Below are 25,791 nucleotides of genomic sequence, written 5' to 3' on the forward strand. Positions count from 1 at the left end.
AATCTGTAATGAAAGCTAGTTATGTAGTGGCACATAAAACTGCAAAGCACAGCAAGCTTTTTTCGGATGGGGAATTTGTGAAAGACTCTATGGTGGAGACTGCTGACATACTTTGTCCTGGTTCTATAGGTCAGTTTGAGAAAATTAGCTTATCATGGAGAACAATCACCAGGTGTGTGGAAGTAATTGCAGAGAAGCTGTACTCCGAACTAAAAAAAGCGGACAGCTTCAGTCTTTTTTCTATCGCACTTGATGAAAGTACTGACATCACAGACACTGCTCAACTTTTGATTTTTGTCAGAGGAATAAACGAAAATTTCGAAATTACAGAAGAACTCGTCGGGATGGAATCATTCATGGGAATGACCAGGGGTGTGGATTTGTATGACAGTGTGTCCGTCTGCCTTGAAAAAAATAACCTGCCGTGGAGAAAGCTGAAATTGTTACAACAGATGGATCGCCAAATTTAACCTGTAAACACACTGGCCTACTAAAAAGGTTACAAGTCAAAGTAAAGGAAGAAACCCTGAACTCAGAAGAACTGATATTTCTTCACTGCATCATATACCAAGAAGCCTTGTGTAAAAGTGTGTTGAAGCTAGAAAAAGTTGTGAAAGTGGTTGTGGAGCTTGTCAACTTTATACGGGCAAGAGCGCTGAACCACCGGCAGTTCTTTCAGCTACTTAACAAAATGGAGGCAGAGCACCAAGTCCTCTGGTACCATTCAAATGTGCGCTGGCTAAGTCTCTGCAATGTGTTTCACCATGTCTGGGAACTAAAAGGTGAGATAGCAACGTTCCTCAACACGACTGGCAAAACTGATGACTTCCTCGAATTACAAGACACAGACTGGCTGAACGACCTCGCGTTGGGAGACGATAAACTGAGGCATTTGAACGATCTCAACATGAGACTTCAGGTAAAGGACGTTTTTGTGCACGAACTGTAGAGCAATGTGAAAGCTTTCAAGGCCAAACTTGTACAGTTCTCCAAACCGACATCCAGCCGAGATTTTACTCATTTTCCTACACTGACCGGACTAAGCACACCAATAACACAGTCCCACGTCAAGAGGTACAGCAGGACTTTGATCGACCTGCATGCAGAATTTTCTCGTCGCTTCACAGACTTTGCTAAAATTTAGACTGAGCTTGAACTTGTTGCATGCCCCCTATCTTTTGATAGTGGGAAAGCACCACCAGACAGACAGCTGGAACTCATCAACATCCAGTGTGACAGTACTTTGAAGGAGAAGTTTCAGACAGCATCAGTTAACCAGTTTTATGCCTCACTGGATGAAAAAAAAATCCCAAACATTAAAAACACCAGGAGGGAGGTGGACCGGCGGAGGATCAGGGGGAGGGACGGAGGAACAGGCAACAGAGGGAAACAGAGACAGGAAATGCAAAAAACAAAAACAAGGAGACCAGGAGGGCGGAGGACCAGGGGGAGGGACGGAGGGCCAGGTAATAGAGGGAAACAGAGACAGGAAGTGCCAAAAACAAAAATGAAACAACAACAAGGAAACCAGGAGGGAGGAGAACCGGCGGAGGACAAGGGTGAGGGACGGAGGACCAGGTCCACAGAAGGAAACAGAGAGAGAGAAAAAAAAGAAACAAAACACAAGACCAGGAGGGAACAGAAAGTTCGGGGCCCAGGGCCGAGCCGACAGTGCAAGTATCCCAGGTGGATCAGGTGGAACTGGAGCTGTGCGGTTGAGACAGAAGCCCGCCAGGGTGGCGCAGAAGAACACCACAGCCGTGCGGTCAAGACCGAAGCCCACCAGGGTGGTGCAGAAGACCACCACAGCCGTGCGGTCGAGAGAGAAGCCCACCAGGACCACCACAGCCGTACGGTCAAGACAGAAGCCCACCAGGGTGGTGCAGAAGACCACCACAGCCGTGCGGTCGAGAGAGAAGCCCACCAGGACCACCACAGCCGTACGGTCAAGACAGAAGCCCACCAGGGCGGCGCAGAAGACCACCACAGCCGTGAGGTCGAGAAAGAAGCCCACCAGGGCGGAGCAGAAGACCACCACAGCCGTGCGGTCAGGACAGGAGCCCACCAGGGCAGTGCCGAAGACCACCACAGTGGGATCGATGACACAGGAGAGCAAATCTGAAGGCTTAGTGGGAAAGGTAGTGCCTGCGGTGAGGTGCCTATGGGGAAGTGAGACCACTAGTGGACACCCGGGGAAACACAGACCAGACACCGTGACACATACTAATAGCCATGCAAATGAGATCGCTGTAAATTTGACTCAATAATACATATTAAATAAAAAAAAATTGTTTTAATGAGTTAATATGACAAATGTTTGTCAGATAATTTATGTTGCATGCATACCTCCACTGTAAATAAAAGCTCCTTTATAAAGGATTTGGCATGCGGCTCTTCACTTGGTTTGCAAAACTTGATGTGGCCCTCTGGTCAAAACGTTTGCCCACCTCTGATTTAGGCTATTTAACATGCACTGTGACATTTTACCCTTTTTAACTTATAAACTCCTTGAGATTTTAAAGTCAGTTTAATAGTATTTAATTTCAAGTTTTCAACAACAAAAAAAGCTTTTGTTTGCTTTAATTATTTCTATGATTTTATAATATGTTATCATGTTTATTTTTGTAGAAAATAAGTGTTTATTATTTTAGAAAACAAGGGACGATCCAAAAGTTTATAATGTACATTAATATATGGCCCCTGTCTGTTAAAAAGTTATCATATTTGTTTTGCTTCACTGATTTATTGTAGGCTACAATTATTCTAATAATAATAATGTCATTTAAAAAAATTCCATCGGCCTGAGTAAATTTTAACATTATAGAATTGGGGTAGTAATTTAGGAGGTGAAAATACTGTGAAATTACAAATGGCATGGGATTTTATAGCATAACAACCGAAGGTTTATGAAACGTTAGACAATAAAGCATTTTTTCAACAATGGCACTTAAAGTTTTGAACTAAAATATGATTTCAACCATATAACCTGTGAATAAATAAAATGCATACTTTGCAATGAAAGAACAATTAGATTAGATTAGATTCAACTTTATTGTCACAGCACATGTAAGGTACAAGGCAACGAAATGCAGTTAGCATCTAACCAGAAGTGCAATAAGCAGTAAGTACAGAATATCCAAGGTCTACAATATGTACAATTACTATACAGATAACTATTATGAACATAATTTACAGATTTTAAATACTATTAGCATGATATACAGATAGGTGTGCTATGAGCATACTATACAGGTGGATTATGTAAAAGTGTATGTACACTATAAGCAGAACTATGAACATATGGACATAATTACACTATTGCAATGGACAGTAAAGTGCATAGAAAATATTTCAGTGTGCAAATGGATTATAAAGTGTTCCTGGATGAACAGTCAGTAGTGCAAGTAATAACAAGTTACTGTTTTTTTTGCTTGTTGTAAATAAATAAATAAATAAATCAGATGTAGGGTTGAAGAGGGGGAGGAGTCTGTGTGTATGTCTTGTGGGGGTCAAAAAAAAGGCAAATTATGACAAATGCCTGTCATTTTGGTTCTAGGAAACTGAAGGTTTTGATCCACTTCAAATGTTGACTACTGTATAGCGCAATATAGTTTATTATATATTATAACTTAATTTCAGAGGAAGTTGCCTTAACTCAAAAAAAAAAAAAAAGATGCAAACTGTTGCGTTAACTTTATTTGTTGCGTCCATACAATAATTTTTAGAGTGTGAAATATAAATTCTCACAGAATGTAACCTATTAATTACCAATATATTGAACCATCTCTCTTTATGTTTTTGTAAATCCCAAACAGAGTCCAGACATCAGTAAAGTATCTGTCTATGAACATGTTTTATAGGCTGTTTTAGATTTGGGAAATACACATGCATTACAGACGTGACAAAAAAACAGCCGTTACTTCTCACTGTTCTCAGGTCAAATATTTATATACGATTAAAATGCGATTAATTTCGATTAATTAATTACAAAGCCTCTAATTAATTAGATAAATTTTTTTAATCGAGTCCCGGCCCCTTTATATATATATATATATATATATATATATATAAACATATATATTTTTTATTTACAATGCCCAAACCAGAAGCAACAATATCTGCAGAGAAGGGTTGTTTTTGTGTTTCAGAGAAAAAATTATCTCTCCATTACGGACTGTTCTGAAAGAAGAATTTATGCAAACACATATAAAATGTCTCATGTATCTGAGACACCACAATTTTCAGTTATTTTATTATCAGGAAAAAATTTAAGTGAAAATAGTACCTAATGCTGCACGTCGCATTCTGCATCATGTGCACCGCACAAATCTTGCACTCTGACATTTTACACACCTGCATTTAAATGTGGCTGCAATTTTTTTTCTTTGCTTTACTTAAATTACATGAAAGCAAGTAAAGAAGGCTCTTTTTAAAATCACTGAAGTTGACGATTAATGAAGCTCTCTTTTTACATCGTATGCATTTTGTTGATTATAATGAGAGAACTTGAGGTTAAATGTGAGGACGTTTTATTAATCCCTCCATTCTTTAGTCAATGAGTTTCAATGATTTAACAACGTCCACAGCAGTGTATTTAGCATTTTATTTTATTTTAACTGTAAAAAAAAATAAAAATAAAAAATAGAATAGGCAACATTATGCCAGGATGGGAAAAACTATTTTGACAATTGCCATAAGCCTATGCTTACCCAAGTACAAACCAAAACCTTTCAATAAAAGTGCAACAATGCAAAGAAAAGTGTTTTTCATTGATTTTTAAAAATCAGAATATGTTTGGTGACTTAACTGAAATTAATGTTATTGAACAACCTCTAACCTTTCACATGAAATGAGAGTTTCCTTTCAAAAAAAAAAACAAGATGCTCTGCATTAACAGGTGACAGCCGGTTGCGAGTGTGGGAACGAATGTCCCCAGCAGTACTGAAAAGTCTTTCATTGGGCACAGAGGTTGGTGGCGCACAGAAGTAGATCTTTGCCGTTTTTGCCAGCAGTGGAAATCGCTGCTGGTTTGTCGTCCACCACTGCTCTACCACTTAGAGATCCTCTGTAAGTGGAATCAAAGGCTCACCGAAAAATCTCCATGTCTGCACCCGTTGTGACTGGCTCTGTATTGCTACCCAGCCACCCCAGATTCATGAACAGTGTTGTTTAGTGTGAACTGTCGGGCCATGTTCCTCCTCAGGCTGTTCAGTTGAAGTAGTAGGCCTAGCAGATGCGTCTTGATCGTATTCAGATAAACGGTATACAGCCTCCTGCACAAGCAACTTTGATCGACACTGTTCTGTTACTCCCCAAAATTTTGCCTTGTATCTGGGATCCAGACTTGTTGCCATAACTAAGTAGCTATTTTGCTCGCTACCCTCAAATCTATCCTACAGAGATTTCAGCAAGCGGGTTTTCATCTGCTTGATTCCATGATCGTCTGTTTTATTGTGAACAATGCTTCAACATCATCACAGCTGGCAAGACAGTGGATATGCATGCATTTTTCTCAGCTTAAAATCAGCATCAATCCAATGTGAGGTAACACTGATGTAGGACTGTGTACTGTACTCACAAGTCCATATGTCGCATGTAAATGCTAAAGCTTGTGCTTCGGCAATGTGTTCTTTTATGCGGGAAGTGATGGACTTGTGCAGTTCAGGGATGATTTTGTCTCCAATCCCTGTAGGGGATTTTGTAACGTGGCTCAAGCAGATGGAGTAGCTCGTTGAATCCAGTGTCTTCCACTATGCTACAGGGCTGCAAGTCAATGGCTATCATTTTCCCAATTGCTGCATGAATGGCTTTAGCTCGTGTGTGAACTGAGGGCCACTGTTTGTTCGGTATAGGGCTAGCAAAGCTAGTAATGGTCGTCTTGTTAGCACACGTTTTAAGCTGTGGCTGTCCTTCCTCTGACGTACCTGAAGATGCAGCATTTTAGCTGCTGTCTGTAGATTCCTTCATGCACAACTCATATTCTTTTGGATGTTTTAGACCCAAATGTTTTAACAGCAGTGATGTTGTGTACTGCTTAGGGTCCTTGCCACCACGAGACAAATCAGCATTGCAAATTGAACATGTAGCTCGGCTTGAATCGCCGCCTTTTGGTTGAAAGCAAAACTGCCAAACAAATCTTTTTTTGCTTATGAGTTCCATTTTCAGATTCTCACAGCCTAATACGTTCGAACGGTCCACATGTAAACACCTTCACATAATCAAAGGCCATGTGACGTTGATCAGCGTAGCACAAGCCTAGGGTTCGGTTCGGTGGGAAAAAAATCGGCCTAAACTGAACCCCGTCAAAAAGCCCAGTATTCGGCCGAATCTGAACCCTGGAATCCTAGTTAGGGAATTAAGGAAAAAGCTATGTAGCCTAGCTTGCAAACTGTTTTGTTTATTAAAATGTATATGTAATGTTTATGTCTGGCAGTCAGAATATTATTCTTGCCTCAGTTGTTTTTTTTTTAATGGACTAATCTATTAGTCCATATACATTTCAGTAGAAAAATGTTGTAAAAATTGGAAGTACCTAAGGGACACATATAAAAGAGAGAAAAATGAAGAGAAAGAGGTCAGATTCAGGGGCAGCAGGAGGCAATCGAAGGTGGAAGTTTATGTCCATTCTAAACTTTCTGGATCCTTGGACAGGGACACCTCTAGCAATTTCAGTCACATAGGACACGTGAGGAGGATGTCAGTGTAGAGGCTTTTCTTGAGTCCCTGGTAACACCAGTGGAGGTAGTGTTGCATACTATGTGAACTTCAATGTTAAAGTGATGTTATATCTGTTTTGCTGTATCTGTTTAATAAATTGTAATCATTAAATTTTTTTCTTTCAAATGTATTATTAGGCTATTACTAATAGTAGTATTAGCAGCAGTATATGTTAGCAATAAATTGTTATTATTATAATTTTTTCCCGCACACCCAAAGGTGACAATCCCTGTCACTGACCCAAAACCAGTCCAACAGCACACAGCCTGGATCTGATGTGCCCCCACCCTGCACAACTGAAATACCTGTGTCGCACTCAAAACAGAAAGTCTGAGCCAGATATCTCAGAATATCAGCGCTGTGTCCTGAAGGCAATTAATAATAAGCCAGATGATTAATAATAAGCCAGACTTCTCTTAAGTGTATCTGGAGCTTTGAGACGCCTTCCTCCATGCCAACGTTCAAAGGTTAAAATAAAATTCCAACAGATTTTACATGAGGCAGAATTTACCTCTGACAGTTAGTAAAACACTTACATACGCACACACATCTACACACACAAAGAAATACTTATATACAGCTGTAATTACTTCAATTTTTATATTTATTTTTTTCATCCGAAAGTACCCCTTGAACTGGATTCTGTCCAACTTGTGCCCAAAATCTCATGAACCCACACAGACCGGCGGGTCCATCCTTCTTTCTACGTGGTTCAACCACCCCTCCATCCAGAGCAAGTACTCTACATCCCAGCTAACAAAAAAGGTCCCCAGGACTTTCGAAGCAGAGGTTCGCAAAGACGTCCACCGGACATTCACGGGGAGGTTCACAGGACGTGCAGTGGCCATTCGGGATGTTTAGGAGACTAAGGCCGGTGACACACTGGATGCGTGGCGTAAGCGTCTCAGCTGCATGGCGTGTCCATTTTTAATTCAGCTCCCATGTTAACAGGTTAGAGCTTGCAGACTGCCTGCGTGAGACGCGTCTTGCGTAAAGCGCGTGCATGCTAGAAATAGAAGATGCCTATTTTTCACGCAACACGCAAGTGTGTCACCGGCCTTATGATTTAAGTCCTCTGAATGTCATTTTATTGTACTTTTAGGCTAATCAAAGACAACAGAGACATTGTATGAAGCAAAATACGTTTATTTTAATTGAACAATTGTACATTTGCATTGCTCTATTCGTGTGTGTGTTTGTGTGTCCGCATGTCTCTGGTTGTCAGCTGTGGTTAGTCCGATGGCAATTCTTCCGTCTGCTAACCTAAAACAACAAAATGAACATATTCAGTAGTGTTATGATTTTAAACGTCAAGGACTATCCTTTATCCACTGACAAATTTTTTTTTAAAGATTAATCAGTTTAGACCAAGAGGACCACTTAGCAGACATATGCCTTTTTGCCGCATTTAGGCGTATTTTTACCATATGGAAATTCAATACTTAAGTTCAATATGTCTATATTATATACGTTTAATCATTTCAAGCTAACGTTAGCTTCGAAAGTGTTCACATAGCCTAACTTCAGCAGCCGCTCAGTACAACTTCAGCAAACGTTTATAAAGTTAAACTTTTCATATAATGTAAGCATTAGGAGATAAACAGTAGTTTGGGCAGCTATAATGTCTAATAACATTATATAATAAGTATAAATAACTTTTTGACCAAACAAAAGCGAAAACTCAAGGCCGTGTCTGAGGAAATCACCAGGACGACCGTTAACTAGCGGCTGAGCGTTGCCATGGTTACATGCTGCGTGCCCTTAAGTGACGTAATTCGATCATGTGGTCTTTTGATCGACCCCTAATTGGATCTCATCTCCTAATGTGACTATGACTTTTTTTTTTTGGCTGCATTTAGTATAACAGTCTTAAATGCAATAACTAAAATAATATATTTCCTAAATAACTTGTCAGCTTACCTAACAGTTTAATACGTAAATGGAAATAATTAATGTATTTGTCTTACCTGTGTAATTTTCCACTTTGTTTTCTTCATGTTTTTCTTGGCTGCATTCATCACTCTAGAACATTCTAGTAGAGCTCCTGGGATGCAACTGTATTTTCTTCATTCATGCATAAACCTACTTGTGGTCTATATGTTCAATTATATTATTGAAGTGTAACATGATTTTGATGTTTAAATGCTGAAAACAGACACCTGATTTAATGACATTTTTAATTAGTTACTCCTATTTTCTTTTTCCAGAAATTAAAATTATTAATTCAATATTAACTTCATTTTATAATGGATTCAAATCTATTATACTACAGTAAAAAAAAAAAATCAATCTGCAAATCAAAACATTGCATTTTTTTTTTTTTTTTTGCATATTATTATCACAGTTTAAAACAGTATTTCGTTTTACAGAATGATACCCTTTAAAATCCAATGAGTTTATATTTTAGTTTGATTTTTTCAACTCTCTTTGTCTGAGTTGCAAGGTGTCAGGTCCAGTGTTGGGAAGGTTACTTTGGAATTGTTATAGGTTACAGATTACAAATTAAATTATTTAAAATGTAATTTACATTTGAATACTTTTCTACATTTCTATTGTTTTAAAATTATTTTTAATCATTTAATGCAGGCATGGTTAATGTTACAGTGGTACTCAACACTGATTACGGTCAGACTTTCAGAATCCTTCTTCACTTGAATTAAGATTATAATAATTTAATTTTAAAGAACAACCACCTCAAAATAGGACTTTAGCAGCTCTTTTTACTTTACAATCTTTTTGAGGTTAAATACAGATTTAAAATCATAAGATATAGTTTAATATCTATGAAACTGTTTTTGAAATCAAATCTTTGCATAGCTCTGACAGTAAACACTGGCATCTAACAATGCCTTGAAAAACAAACCATAATAGGAAATAAAACAGTTATGGAATAAGCATGTGTCTCATTCTGTGTCTTCAACTCCTGAAACATTGGTGTCTCATATTTTAAATATGTGTGTATATATTCAAATGTAACTCCCTTTGGAATCATTAACATTTTCATTTTTTCATAAGTAACTGTAATTTAATTACACTTTTTTTTTCTCCGTAACTATAACATATTACAGTTACATTTATTTAGCAATTAAATTATGTAATTTAGTTACATGTAACTAGTTACTGCCCAACACTGGTCAGGACTGATGATAAAGGATAAAGGACTGGATCTTTCAAGTGTCGGACAGAAATGTCAGAAACTGGGACATTCACAAGCTGGCTCAGACGAATGACCTCCGAATGTCCTTGGGGGGCGGCAAAATGGCGGCCGAGGTAGATGGTCTCTTTTAAGTGCGGATGTCTTAGGGGTGTTTTTTCCAAATATTTATAAAGGGAGACATTTTTTTCTTACTTTATGGACTACTTGAATTTTATATTGGATTGTTAAATAGATGATAGGCTCTGGAATAGTTCCCCCTCGGTTGTATATTGATTTCCTCTCACAAAATGAAACAGAGTACGATCAACAGCTCTGGTGGTGCCATTAAACGAAAAGAGAAGGTTGCCTCTAAAAGACACAAAAAGGCCAAGATGAAGGGACAAATAATGACATTGAGATGACAGATCATTCGTACACTTTTGAGAGAGATCTTCAGCGTTATGCCAGATATGGATGACATGCCAGAAAAAACTTGCTGCAAAAAAGTGAAAGACGAACCATCACACCTTGAAATGCAAGAGAATATCGTAACTCTCTTGTCTAAAAAAATTAATGAGAGCTGGAGAATCTGATTCGAGAAAATACGCTCAGGACTGGAACCTTGAAAAAGTAAATTGACTTCGCGCTAAATGAAGTTAAGGACTTACAAGATTATATAAAAGCAGTTAAAAAAATTACTAATTTACACGAGCAGAAAGTTGCTGAGCTCGAACGAAAAGTCAATGAGGCTGAGAGATATCGGCTGAGATGGAATTTGAGGTTGCATGGTGGTCCCGAGAAAACAGTTGAGGATCTCAAACATCTGGTGATTGGAATCTGCGGTTCAGTTGCTCCAGAACTAAATGAAAGGTGCAAGATCAATGTGGACATTGTTCATAGACTGGGTCGGAAAGAAACACGGCAAAAGCCCAAGAACAACGATTATTCAGTTTACAAACAGGTCTACTCGGGATCTACTCTGTAAAAGGGCGAAGAACTGTGAATTCCTTCAAGCGCAGCACTTACGGTTTACAAAGGACCTGACTGCGCTGGATGTGGAAAGACGAAAACTCCTGTGGCCCATGGTGAAAGATGCCAGAGAGAAGGGTTGTAAAGCTTTTTTGTGGGAAGTAGAGCCTTTGATGATGGTGTCGAAATTTTCCCCACATAATTTTCACAATTTTCCGTTTGGTTCGGATGATTTTTGACCATAAAGTAAGCACAAATTAAAAGACAATTGGTTGAGGGGGATGAAGAAAGATAATAATAATAATCTCCCAAGTTAAATTGTTAATAAATAGGAACTTTGCACCCTTTGAGTTACATATACGTTAGCTTTCAAGAGTTTTCTCTTTCTTTTTTCTGTAATTGTTAAAAGTTTATGTCATTTATTTTTGTTCTTTTAATGTCAGGTGTATTCGAGATTTAACTAAACGAAAGGCTGTTTTTTTGTATTGCAAGAGATTTAATATAGATTTTTATTTGTTACAAGAGACCCATTCTTGTTCTTCAGACATTTTTGGAAGGCACAATGGGGCAGTGACGTTTGGCATTCTTTTGGAAGTAATCATTCAGCAGGAGTTGTGATTTTAAAGGGTTCATTCAAAGGTAAAATTGTAAATACCAAAGTCCATAATGGGGGTAGGTGGATAATTCTAACAGTATCCTTGGATGGGAAAATGTTTTTGTTAGGTACTGTTTATGCCTCAAATATAAAAAAAATAGAATGTTGATTTGTTCTCTGATATTGAAAATGAGATTAATAAGATGAGATAAATATTTAATGATATTGAAATTCTTCTAGGTAATATTGTCCCAAATGCTAAAATAGATAGAATTCCTATTCCAGTTAAACCATCTACATCTGATTCAGAGCTATCTAAATTTTGTGAAAACTTAGGCATAATTGACATGGAGAAATAAAAATCCATTTATGAAAGAGTACACATGGAGCAATAGAGATAAATCTAAACAGTCAAGAATAGACCTTTTGTTCATTTCTAATTCATTAGAACACGATACGAACAAAGTTTCCATTGAACCATCAATATTGTCTGATCAAAAAATTATTTATCTTCTCATTAAATGGAATAATGAAACTTCTTTTAAAGGTGCCATCTGTAATGTTTGGCAAAAAAAATGAAGTCATACTCCACATTCCATAACAGATGGGGGCAGTATGCCTCAATAAAGTGAATTGGTCTACTCTAGAGTAACAAACGAGAAACGGCATAGTCTCTATGCTCCGCCCCTACCTTCACAACAACACTACAGCCATAGCCGAAAGCCTAACTGTGCGTTCACACCGCCGGCGTCGAGAGCGCCAAAAATCGCTCTTGCCGCTCTGCTCACGACGCTGCTGAAAGATTTGTAAGCGCTCAGACGCTCTAACGTAGATTGAATGCTTATTTTGTATTTAAAGCGGCCGCAAAGCAAACAAGCTTGTTGATCTCGTGCAGACTAACCACAAGGAGTTATAAGTTAACCTCATTAAATATTGTTGTGGACGAAATATTATGATCCTTTACTTAAAATGAACAATCTCAGACACCTTGGTCCACATATCACTTTTAATTTATTTTTTATGTCCCTGTACGCAAACAGGGATACATCATAGATTAATACAAACGCTAAACAGCAATAATCAACCTGTCCTTTATTCTGCTTGGGAAATAATGTGCCAACTCTCAAGCATTCAGCGTGAGACACACGCAATTGACTCTTTTCACACGCTTTCACGCCACACATCAATTTTTTCACGCACAGAAAAACCACGAAGCAAAGAGGACACGGAGACCAACATACTAGACAGAGCAGGTTAGTTATGATATAATAAAATGGGTAACGTTAAGTTACAGCTAGCTAATTATCAAATGCAGCTACGGTTAGCCATCGCTAACATTAGCACGTTTATCGAACAGCCTTCGATACATTGCTATGTTATAACTTCCCGAAAACAAATACACAAACATATAAAACAAACTTCTAGAGAAATACTAACAGCATCTAACTTACTGTTAGAAATGTTGCAAGTTCGGAGTCGAGCCTCATTTCTTTATGGTCCATCAGTTGTCTCCAGCGATTGAAAACAGTGCCGATGTTTACTCTGGGTCGGCTCCTTTTCTTATCGGATTTGATTTGCGAGTTATTCGTGTATTGCAGGTTGGCTGGTGGCTATGTTGCCCGCATAGATAATATAGATGAAGATTTTAAAGCCCTTTGTGATAAGAAAATATCCAATTTAGAGATTAGAACAACTATAAAAAAACTTTAAAACGTCCCCAGGTAATGATGGCTTAACTGCTGAATTTTTTAAAAAGTATTTCAGGATGATCTAGCTGAATTTCCATTAATGGTCTTTAAAGAGTGTAATGATCAAGGGTTTTTGCCTTTTTTACCTTAATTAATAATGATAGCAAAATTTTTGCTTCTATATTTGCTGAAAGGTTAAAATCAGGATTATAGAATCTATTGTTGATGAGGTGCAGTCAGGTTTTATAAAAGGAAGATATATTTTCAATAAAATTAGACTTGTATTAGATCTTATAGATTATAATGAAATTATCAGTGAAAGTGGTTTTATTCTGTTTGTTGATTTTTATAAGGCCTTTGATACAATCGAACATGATTTTATTTTTAAAACCCCTTCAATTTTTTGGTTTTGGGGACAAATTTCAAAAAGTAATCAGAACCCTGTATAACATGATTAATAGCTCTGTAAAATTGGCATATGGAACTTCTCATAGATTTTAAATCAAAAAGGGGGATTCGACAGGGCTGTCCTATTAGTCCATCACTTTTTTTATTGGTTGCACAAATTATGGGCATTCATATTAAAAAAGATATTTTCCGTGGTATCAAAATAGAAGAGAAAGAAATCAAATGCACACAATTAGCAGATGACACTACCATTTTCTTAAGAGACTACACTGAAGTTGAAAAAGCAATTAAATGCCTGCAATTATTTTTATAGGTATCTGGTCTTTCCCTGAATATTAATAAATGTGAGCTTATGGCTCTAGGTTCCTGTAACTTTCCTGCAATATGCAATATTCCAGTTAAAGAAGTTGTCAAATATCTGGGTCTTAATATATCTAAAAATAAGGAAGTCAGGAATGAGTTAAACTTTAAAGATAAAATAAAGGAAGAATAAAATAAAAATAAGGAAAGAGTTAAACTTTTCACCTATAATTCAGTCATTTGAAAAGAAACTGAATTCTTGGCTGATGAGAGATATCTCTTTAACTGGTTAAAGCCGAGGGTTTATCTACGTTGGTTTATACTGCTCAAGTGCTAGATATAAACCCCTCATTAATTAAAATGATAGATACCAAACTTTTTACATTTATTTGGAAGAACAAATCACACTATATTAAAAAAGAAAATATTTGTAGATCAAAAATTGATGGAGGATTGAATGTTTTAGATTTGAAGACATCGAACACAATATTTGAAATAAAATGACTCCAAAATTTTAAAAACAAATAGTATATTGTATACAGTACCTAAATTTATATTTCAAAAAGTAAGTGGTATTGAGTTCATATTGAAACGTGATTATGATATTAATAAAATACCCATTAAACTTGCAAATTTCCACCAACAAGCATTACTTTCATGGACTCTCATGTATAATCATAATTTTTTTCCCCCATAAATGTACTATTTGGAACAACAAATACATAAGGATTAGAAGCAAATCAATATTTTTTGAAGATTGTTTTGAAAAGGGAATTATTTGGGTTAAACAGCTGATCAAAAAAGATGGTGTTTTATACAATTATACTGAATTTGTTCATATTCATAGCTTTTTAGTCGATCCTATTCAATACTGTTTGGTTTTACAGGCAATCCCCAAGGAAATTCTGAGGCTATTACTAGGTACTAATAATTATTCTCTACAAACAATTGAAGAATTTACTTCTTGTATTATAACAAGACTTGTTATTATTATTTGAGATTTTTTATAGCACTTATATATCATTGCTCTTTTTGTTGTTTTTGATTGCTTCCACTGTCCTCATCTGTAAGTCGCTTTGGATAAAAGCATCTGCTAATTGAATAAATGTAAATGTAATGTAAATGTATTATGTTGCAGGGCAAGGAATTCACAAGTTTTGGATGTAATAATATTTTCTTACGCTCCCTTCTTCAATCTAAAAGTATACTTGCTGTTACTACTCGCTTGAATTCTCTTTTTCTTTTTTATGTCTTGACTGAAGTAAAATTTGGATGACACTTCATAAATATTGCATCACAAATAAAGTCAAAGAAGTTTCGTATAAAAATTTTCATCGGGTTTACCCAGTTAAGTCACTTGTGGTACAGCGGTTTAAAGTGAATATGGAAGATATTTGTGTTTTTTGTCAAAAGTCCCCTGAGACTATTAATCATTTATTATGGGAGTGTCCCAAGACCCAAATGTTTTGGAAAGAACTCAGTAGAAATTCATATTATGCTGAAATGTTTGTCATTTTGATTTAATTATAATGATTGCCTGCTACTATATTCAGAAATTCAAATGGAATGAAAAAAGCCAAATTTTGAAGAATAATATATTATATTATACAGACAATATCCAAAAGCAAAAACTTAAAAGCAATAAAAACTATTCAGTTGTTTAATAGATATAAGTTCATGTAAAATGCCTTTTTTTCTTTCTCTCTTTTTTTGTTGTTGTTGTAAGTATTACCCCTGACATGTATGGTCATATGTGCTTTTGTTTGTAAACTTAATATTCAATAATAATAAAAAATAATAATAATAAAAACTCTGAACGTACCCCGGACCTAAACGGACGTTCGGATCGCCCGGAGGACGTCCCATGTTTGCTGGGATTGTGTCATAATTTTAGTCAGAAACAAATTATCTACCGTATCAGATAGAAGTAAAAGTTTAGCGGATATTCCGTATCATAGCAACCAAAGCGTCTCAACTGAACTAAAAACGCTGCGCCATAAAAAAGCGCTCTCAGGCGCTCACAGATGGGCTTTTTTCATCTGGCTATAACTGCTTTGGTGGACGCAAGTCCTTACACATTGAAAATGTGCACGTCAATTCTTAAATGATTAACTCGGTTTAATAATTTATCCCAATGCTGTTTTTTTATCATCTAGGTGATAAAAATGCCTACCAGTGAAAATCCCGAAGTTGTAAATGAGATCATGCTTACCATCTGCGATCATCAATAATAATGACATCAAAATACAGGTCGGTAGGTTCATCTTCAAATTTGCGAAATCAAACAAAACGATCATGTCTTTCAACTATAAATGATGGCAGTCGTAGATACTAATCACGGTACGTTCACCATAAACCATTCCTATCAGTGTCGCGTTTACTTTCACTTTTGAATTGTAAAGGATTGGTCGAGGTGACCTTTTTTGTGCTGACGTCACACAAAGACTAAAGAAAAGCGGGTCTGGAAATACTTTATTTTGAAAATGTTAATACAACTTTTCAAGTTAATTGGATTAAAAAATGTTTGATAAATCGTTACTCCCTTTGGAATCACATCCAACACAGTCTCTTTAACCAAATAGGAGGCATAGACTTTCTGTTATCTATCTGTTTAATATTTCTAAACTCCCTCTTAAATTGTCGAAATTCCACCAGCAAGTGCTTTTAGCCTGGAAAATTTGCTACACACACAATTTCTCTCCTTACACTGCCTTCATTTGGAATAATATGAATATAACGATTGCCAATAGATCTTTATTTTTAAGGAATTGGTTTAACAGTTTTATTAATCACCTTATGAATATGTTTGATAATTATGGGAATCTTTTAACTTATGAACAAATCATGCAAATCCACAATTTCCCTGTGCATTTTAAGGAATTAATTTGGTCTTTAACCCTATTCCTCCTACTCTTGTTCATCTGGTTAAAAGTCATATTCACTACAACTCTATAGTAATGACAAAACCAAAATTAGTTTTAAACGGTCTTGAAGCTATTTAGTAAAAAATGCAATAACAAACATATTTTGTTTTCCAAAAACAAAATAAAATATCACCTAGAGGATTTTTTTTTTTTTTTTGGATCTCTGTTATTGATAATTGGAAGACTGCTTTGGTTAATCCCCTTTATATACTGTGTCAATAACAAAACTAAAGAAATACATTTAAAAAATTAGCATACCATCTACCCTGTTAATTCAATAATTTCAAGATACTTTTATATTGATGATTTATGTTATTTTTTCTAAAAATGAAAAAAAAAAGTGTTAACACATTTGTTTAAGGTATTTTTAGCTGAGTTCAATTGTTTTGTATCTTCATTGAAATTGTTAAAAAAACAAAAAGTCATTAACATATAATTATTATAATTATTATCATAAATATTATGAAATTATTTTTAGATCCCCTGTTACTAATTAATGTCACACTTTATATTACACTGACTGTCTTATGCTGTGCTCTGTATGCTATTTGTTCTGTATTCAATAAATAAAATAAAAAAGCGATTCAAAGCCAATTCAAACCAGCACAGATTCGGCTACAAAAGGAGCTTAAAATATCATCTTATTGTGATGTTGGTTGCCAGGATTGCCATAATACACGCTCCATTTTGACCTTTTATCGCATACTTGCTGCCAGTATAAAGACAAAAACAAAAAACAAACAAACAAACAAACAAAAAAAAAACAACAGCCCTTGGCTTCCTTAATATGAGTCTTTTAACGAGTGCAATCGTTTTTTTATTCTTCTGGAACCAGCATAGGCACAGTGAAAACACACAAATAGCTGGTTAATAAGCCTTTGGCATAACAAAAATTTACAATGAAATCCTTCCACCTTTTACAGTGCATCATCATGCATTTGTTAATATGCAATGCACATTAAATGACCTTTAAAGCTATTTAAAATAACAACACATAAACAATAATTTGCTCAGTTAACACATTAAACTCCTGGTACAAGTGGCACAACAAAATTTCCAGAAACTGTCAATGTAGACATTTTACATCATTAAAGATTTATGTCTGTAAACATGGAATTAAAAAATACACACCTCGCTCCACTCACCAATGGTGAGTAATATAATAATATAATAATATATAATAAATAAATATATAAATATATATTTATATATTATATAAATATATTATATTATATATTATATAAATAATATAATAAATAAAAAGAAAACAGATAGAATAAAAAATAAATATACTATATTATAAATATATATGTATACTTAGCACACAAGATCAATCATCAGACGATGCTTATTCTCTTGCAGTTCAAAACTTTGAAAATTTGTGAGATTCTTCGAGGTGAGACAGAGATGTAGATGTTTGTGAAAGATGTTTTCTGTTTTGAAGAATGAACACTATAAAATTATGCCTTAGTCAATTTATTGCATTGTTAATATTTACTATAGATTAGGGGTGGATCTTTTTGTCAGTTTGTTATTCATGCAACGATCCATATTAGTGTTATAGTTTTCATTAATAATCATTGCTCTATGATTACGTTGTCTAGTGCTCTTATCATGACTTTGAAAATGTAACAAATATTGAATAAAATAGCAGACTTCTTCATGTCTAGTGTTTGCGTATTTCATTTCATTCTGCAACCTACTTGTTCTACAGATCTGAGTACGAGTGTTCAATTTTACAGTTTTTGATAACGTTGATAATATCATCATATTTTGTGTTTCCCTTAACGAATGTGCTGTTAGCAATATCATGTCCATGGGCTCTTTTGTAACTGTCAGTTTAAGTGCAGGCAATGCAGTGTTGCCAGATATTGCTATTAAAACAAAATAAAAACCAATAAGGATTTCGTTGACTCAAAATTGCAACTTCCCACTCTATTGACTTTCTAAAGTTTCAAATTCAATGGAAAAGACAAGTCCAATATTGCCTATAATTGCTGGATCTGGCAACACAGTGCCCTCAAGATTCAAAATCGGTGCTCATTGTGGTTGTCAAAGCTCATTAAGCATGAAAAAGTCAGCAACACAATCCAAACATGTCTTGATCTATCACAGATGTGTCCTCATTTTCATACAGGTTTTATATTATCGCCACATGTTCTTGTAATGTGAGCGACACAATGAGAAGGTGGATCTAATCCAGCCAATCCCAGTGCAGAAGATATAAATGTAGAAATGTCAATCAAATAAACATACAATGTCTTCAAGGAAGAACGCAAGTGGTCCTTGGTGTGTTTGGACACGTGAACTAGAAAGCAAACTTGTAGTAGAGCTTTGGCAAATGTTTATTTGATGTTTTTTTTTTTACTTGAAACACCCAAAACTTTAAATGTGACCCTGGACTGCAAAACTAGTAATATGGGTCAATTTCTCAAAATTGAGATTTAAACACCATCTGAAAGCTGAATAAATAAGCTTTTATTTGATGTATGGTTTGCTAGGTGAACAATATTTGGCCGAGTTACAACTATTTGAAAATCTGCAATCTGAGGGTGCATACTGAGAAAATCACCTTTAAAGTCGTCCAAATAAAGTTCTTAGCAATGCATATTACTAATCAAAAATTATGTTTTGGTATTTTTATGGCTGGAAATTTACTAAATATCTTTGAATAACATGATCTTTAATTAATATCCTAATGATTTTTGACATAAAAGAAAAATCTATCATTTTGACCCATGCAATGTTTTTCGGCTATTGCTAAAAATATAAAATAGACATAAGTCTTAAACTAATAGTAAGGGCGGGGTTGACCACTAAAACACTTTGTGAAATAGTCTTAGAACAAAAATTTAGGAGTCTAAAATTTAGGACTGATATGCCCATTATTTTTACGATTTTATCCTAATTCTGTGAGTTATGAGCTACTTTTAGCCTAAAGATGTTTTGTGAATAGAGGTACATGAAAACAGTCACTGATTCAGCCGGTCTTTCAATCATTTAGTGTGAGCTTGCCACAAGTCTTTTTCTGCGTGACCTAATTTCTGTCTCCCCTTTGATTTTGTAATTTGATTCACCTGTGTCTTATCAATTATCTTCATTTGCAAGTGTATTTAAGTTCTGCCTGGCTGTGTTTATACCTTTTGTGTGGATTTAATAAAATACTTATTGACTTCATCATCCTTATTGTGTTTTCTAGACACCGTAGTGTGATACCAACAAAGCCTGTTAGGATTGGTTTGGTTTGCGTGAATGTGCAAGCAACATGGACTCGGGTGCGCACTTGTTCAGGAAGTAAAGTAACCCACGCATGCGCAACACTGTTGATATCATTGTTTCCTCAACACACGAGAACTGTGAGTGTCAGGGGAACATTGATATGTGCTGAGTCACACCATGCAATGGACACAAACAGTTGTCGTTCACTATGCTGTGCATGATAGCACCAAAATAACAAAAACATTACATTATTGTGCTCAGTCGCGTTGTGTTTTCCGTGTGCATTTGCGATGACGTAAGGTGACGTAAGGTCACACTGCTAACTAAATATATTTTTTAATAGGGGTTGTTTATAACCTCTCATCAAACTGTGTGCTCTCTTTCTCCTGTGTGAGTGCCCTGTCTGTCACTGAACACTGGACTGGCTCGGGGTTGATGCTCCATCCTACACCTCAACGCTAAACTGGCTAGAGCTCTCACTCAGCTGGTTCGCCTCACACTGCTGACTGTGTGTGTATATGTTGTTTGCGCTGACTGCCATGGCATCTTCTCCTGGGGTCTACCATATTACTGGCAGTTATTCTGTCTTCTAGGAAGGGGTTGAGGAAGCCTATGACCCCACTGTAGCACCATGGCCAGACACTGCTCGCCCCTGCTCCACTTCTTTTTCTCTCTGACTCCTTCCTTCTCTCTTTTCTGTAGGTGTCTCTAAGAGACTTCCACCTTTTTCTACACTCATCCGCTAGTGAGAAGACAACAATAAACACATCATTACCCACAATTCAGAATATTTCGTTTGCATGCTGTGTTTGAAATGGCACAGGTGTATGTGCCACTGACTGTATATATATTTAAGCCTACTGACATTTATCATTATTTTGTCCAGCTAAGCAATTTGTTGAAAAAAAAAAACACAGGGGAGACCAGTTATAGAACACTTTTGTTTTTTTACTTGTATAAAAAAAAAAAAAAAAAAAAAAACAAAGGCAGCAGTGACTGCTTTCATTTTAAAAAATATGTGACAAGCGCATCTGTCTTCATCAGATGTAAAAAAAAAACAAAAAAACTCTTTACAACACCTATTTTTCATTTAACCCAGTATGTGTCGATATGTCAGTGTAGCATTTGGACCAATCAGACACACAACTATTTGTTACATTTAACAATATCTAACGCCTCCTCATCTAACCAAAGGGTCTATGCCCCCCCCCCCCCCCATCACCTCAAAATGGACCGAACAGGCCTCTGGTTCCCTTGCAACCAAAGGCCCACTCTCTGATAACACTAGGTTCACGATGTCCAAAAATGTGGCTAAGCAACTCTTAACTCAAGTCTCTCAGAAAAAGACACATAATGCACATAAAAAAGGGACTCTTTCTCTAATGAATTCATAGAAAACCTTTAGGGCATTGTGTATGCTGTTACTGTTTTTGTATATTGTGTAATGTAAATGTTTTATGCATGCTTATGATGGATCACTAGTTAATATTACCTTATCTATATGATGTTTGGTATCTATGAGTTCGTATTTCCATGATCAAATGACAGTGTATATTATATGTCGATGCCTATGCAACACATAATTTTTTTAGTTAATATAACCTCATCTATGTGATGTTTGGTATCTATGAGTTCGTATTTCCATGATCAAATGACAGTATATATTATATGTTGATGCCTATGCGACACATTATTTTTATAAGAATCTTAAAGATCCTTCTCTTTAACTCCCCAATCTAATTTCATAGGCAAGACACCATACTAGGAACAAAGAGTGTAAAACTTCCCTCCGAAAGGTACAATACCTTATTGGCTCACTCAAATCCTGAGGGTGTGACATTGTCCCCCTATATAGATCACTGATCATCAGATCAGGGCGGTTCTTTTAGATTCAGGAACTCCAGGAGAAGATGCTGAGTTAAGAGCTCTCAAAACCACGCTAAGCTTGTGCCAGGCTTCGGCCTTGACTTTCCATTCATCAAGATCCTCTGATTCGAACTGGTCTCATCTATTCTCTTCAGCAGAGACCAACTGGAGCCCCAAAGTTAATCAGGACTCTTTATCAAACAGGCGAGACTAGCAAGTATCAAACTTAGTCTTATTATTTGACACATTAAGTATCATATGCACCTTTTACAAAGGTTTGTTTGAACTAAGAAACTGATATTTCCATTAGGCTGTAGATCTGCTGAATATCAAATTGTACCATAGCGTCATGTCTCTATTTCTTTCTTTTTTTATACTCCTTAAGCTTTAACCCTTTTTCCCTATGCCAACTATGCATGTGTGTGTGTGTGTATATGTTAGACTAGTTCAAGTGTTTATGTAGTTAATAAAGTCTTAATTGTATCACACTTGAGGTTGTTCATTGTTTCAGCGAGCTCATAACTGATTTTAGCTACATGCTCTGAGTAGTATTGTACAGTAAGAAAGTTATTTTTCCTAAACCAGGAAATTAACATTCTTAGAATTGACAGACAGTTGACAATGAGAGGTCAAGTAAAAACTTACAGTGGATCTAAATATTTATAATTTATCATAACTAGTTGTGATTGATTATTCATATTATCTCTTTGAGCTAATTTGTTACATTAGTATATAAAATCTTTAAGAAATCTACACAAAAAAAGTATACAAAATTGTCCCTCTTAGTTATGTGTATATATTATATTTTATGTATGTATCATTGCATTACATTAGATTACATATGTAATGCATTATATTACATCCAGGTACCATTAGTCGCACTGGATTATGAGTTGCATTTATTTAGAACCATCATTTCTCTTGGTTCATGCCAAATTCATTTTGATAAATAAGTTGCAGGACCAGCCAAACTATGAAAAAAAAATTATACTTAAACTTATAGTCCGGAAAATAGATCCAAATATATTTAAAATTTTAATATTCATAATTTAATATTTATATTACTTAAAATGTATTATTTTAAAACTTTGGTTTTGTCTGCATTAGAGGTGGGAATTTTATATTTAAATAATTAAACAATGTAATATTTCTGTTTGAAATTATTCTTGTTCCTTTAAAGTAAAAAATAAAATATAAATAAAAGACAAAGTTAATCACTAAATTCAACTACAATGAATCAATGTCTCTTTCTCTATATTTTAATGGCTATAACAATTTGAAAGTATTGATTTTAAAGTACTCATTAAAGAAAACTGAAATATTTTAATTAAACTTTTTCATATGTGGAACCTTTAATTGATTTTTAATTTCTAATAATAAGGCTTACTGCACAGCTGTCTCCATGGGGTCTCACTTAAATATATGGATAGAAGAATAACGCTGCATGACTATTGGCTGCCAGCTGAAGTTCACAGTGCTGACTGGCTGATCAATACTGTGATAGAGCAAGACCAATGGCAGATATTCCAAAATTCTCCCGAGGTAAGTAGCGGTAGTTTATTTTTCTAACATCTGCCTTTAAAAAAGATTTTCAATAAATATGTTGCCCAAGTGGTGTATAGTATTGTTGCTTGAAATTTGTGTATGCATTATCTAATTCTGAATATTAGCGCAATATTGAAAGAGTGCATTTTTTAAGGTATTTTACCAGAAATTAGTAATTAGTCATCAACGTTAGGCCGCTGGAGATCGATGGTATATTTCCTGCTTGAATGTGCTTTTAGGACTTAGTATTTCCTAAAATTTACCGCCTATTTAAGAAAAAACATTTGTTTGAAGTGACTGTGAGACCTGATTAATGCTGCGTGTTGGGCATGATTAATGCAAGTATTTTCTGCTGTTCCATAAATGTCTATATAATGTTTAAAAATAGGTAAAAATAGACAGGGCTCTGAAACTACACACTGGCCAGTCCCTCCAGAAAAACGCGGATTATTTTTGTGATTGTTGCGGGCAAAAATCCTTGATTTTGCGGCAGGTTTTCTTAAAAAATGCGATGGAACATGCGGGATATTTTTGCAATATTATGCGATGGAATATGCGGGATATTTTTGCAATATTATGCGATGAAATTGCGGGAACTTGCAAAAAATGTGGTTTGATGAAAAAGAGAAAAAAAGGTGATACCCCCCCCCAACACCCTGTTCTCACTAGGCTACTACCTTACTGTAATGAGTCATTTCTTATGACTTCCTATGATAAGCAAGCATACTAAATCACATAATATTTAAGTTCTCATTCTGTTTTATTTCAGACCTTAATTAACACATGGCTCAAACTTACAAAACATTGAGTCAAACAAGTTCTCTAGCTTTACAAAAGGAATATTCAACAACTTCTGTAAAAATGAATACAAATAAAATATACACACAAATATACAAATGCTGTTTTACAGGAATTGCAAAGTGCAATCTCTTACTGCAACATAAATTAATTTACATACTACTAATATACTTACGACTGTTAGGTTTTGGTACTATTCTGTAACAAAAAAAGTACAATCTTACAACTGTAGAAGTGCATCAACTTCTGAATGAAACTACAACAGTCCACTGTGAAAATGAAAGCTAACTGCGTAGCCTTTAACACTGGCCTATCATTCGCCATCCTCATACCTCTCTCAAAATAATTTGCCCCCACTGTCATGTAACACACCGGGTAACTGCTTGCGCCGTCTTTTGCGCTTATTTTTGTTGGCAGATGAGAATGATTTGCGTCCTTCACCCTGGTTTCACCGCTGGGTTCGCAGATGATGTTCACGTCGCGCAGAAAACTAAATGAAAAAATGAAGCGAAAACTAGAGAGAGAAATATGCCACAAATTTGCAGTTTCAGAAGAATAAAATGGAGGGTACCAAAAATTAGTATGATCAAGATCATTTTGGCAGATTCAAAAAGCTAGAGTATATGACCGAGAGGTACAAAACTGATGTTCTCTTCCAGAAGAAAAAGAAGGACTACATGATGAGGAGGTACAAGACCGATGCTCGTTTCCAGAAGAAACAGAAGTGTCTCACTGATGCAGGATTCCACATTCTACACAAGTAGAAATTTTCACCAAGGATCAAGAGAAAATACATGCCATGCGACAAACCAGCCTGTGTCCAACAGCTTGATGCAAAAGGCCAAATCTGCATTTCGGTGTCAAATTCTGCATGGTCCAAGTTACATCTGTACAGTCTTTCACAGGACTCCTTTTCCAAATCAAGTCAAGATGTATAATAGAACACGATATATGAAAAATGTTCATATTACAGCCTGTTGCTTATCCAAGAAAAATGTTCATGCTTGTGACAGTGCCTGCTCAGTTTCTTGTGCAGTTCCAGAAGAGAGAAGACAGGAATGGATCTGCAACACTTATGACACTCATCTGAAGAGAGGAACCATGCCTTATATTGCAGCAGGAAACAGACTTGAATTGCCTCTCTTCCCTGCAGAACTGATTGAATTGAATGTACTTGAATGACAGCTTATTGCCAAAATTGTTCCTTTCGCAAAAATAGTTGCATTGCTCAAAGGACAGCAAAGATCAGTGTATGGTGCTGTTGTGTGTGTGCCGTCTGAGGTGGAGAAAACAGTCAACTGTCTCCCAAGGACTAAAAGTGAGTCCCAGCTACTACAGGTGAAGCTGAAAAGACACATCAAGTTCAGAGGATACCAACACTTCCATACAGTGAATATGCACAATATGCTAGCAGCGTTAGCAAAACTGAAAGCGATGAATTTAGAATACAGGGACATCTTGATTAGTGACACTTCCACATTTGAATTTCTCCCTGACGATGAGCTGGATGACAGAGAGGAGAAACAGGAAGTTGTTGTCTCTGAACAGGATGACCAGAATGTCAGCACAGAAGAAAAGGATGAGCTCAGGCCTGGCCTCACTCTGGACACATGCATGCAGCCACTC

The 25,791-nt window shown here is 35.9% G+C and overlaps 1 protein-coding gene across 1 annotated transcript in view; it reads right to left on the reverse strand.

The window, feature by feature from the left end:
- The window catches only part of LOC113047433 (uncharacterized), a 66,094-nt gene extending 49,885 nt beyond the window's left edge, over window positions 1-16,209 (reverse strand). The window contains exon 1 of the mRNA XM_026208795.1: window positions 16,026-16,209. Within this exon, the coding sequence (XP_026064580.1) occupies window positions 16,026-16,110 (85 nt within the window). The 5' untranslated portion in view covers window positions 16,111-16,209. The remainder of the gene's footprint in view (window positions 1-16,025) is intronic.
- Window positions 16,210-25,791: the final 9,582 nt, after the last annotated feature.

This window comes from Carassius auratus, chromosome 28 (assembly GCF_003368295.1).
Source record: "Carassius auratus strain Wakin chromosome 28, ASM336829v1, whole genome shotgun sequence".
Taxonomy (NCBI): Eukaryota; Metazoa; Chordata; class Actinopteri; order Cypriniformes; family Cyprinidae; genus Carassius; species Carassius auratus.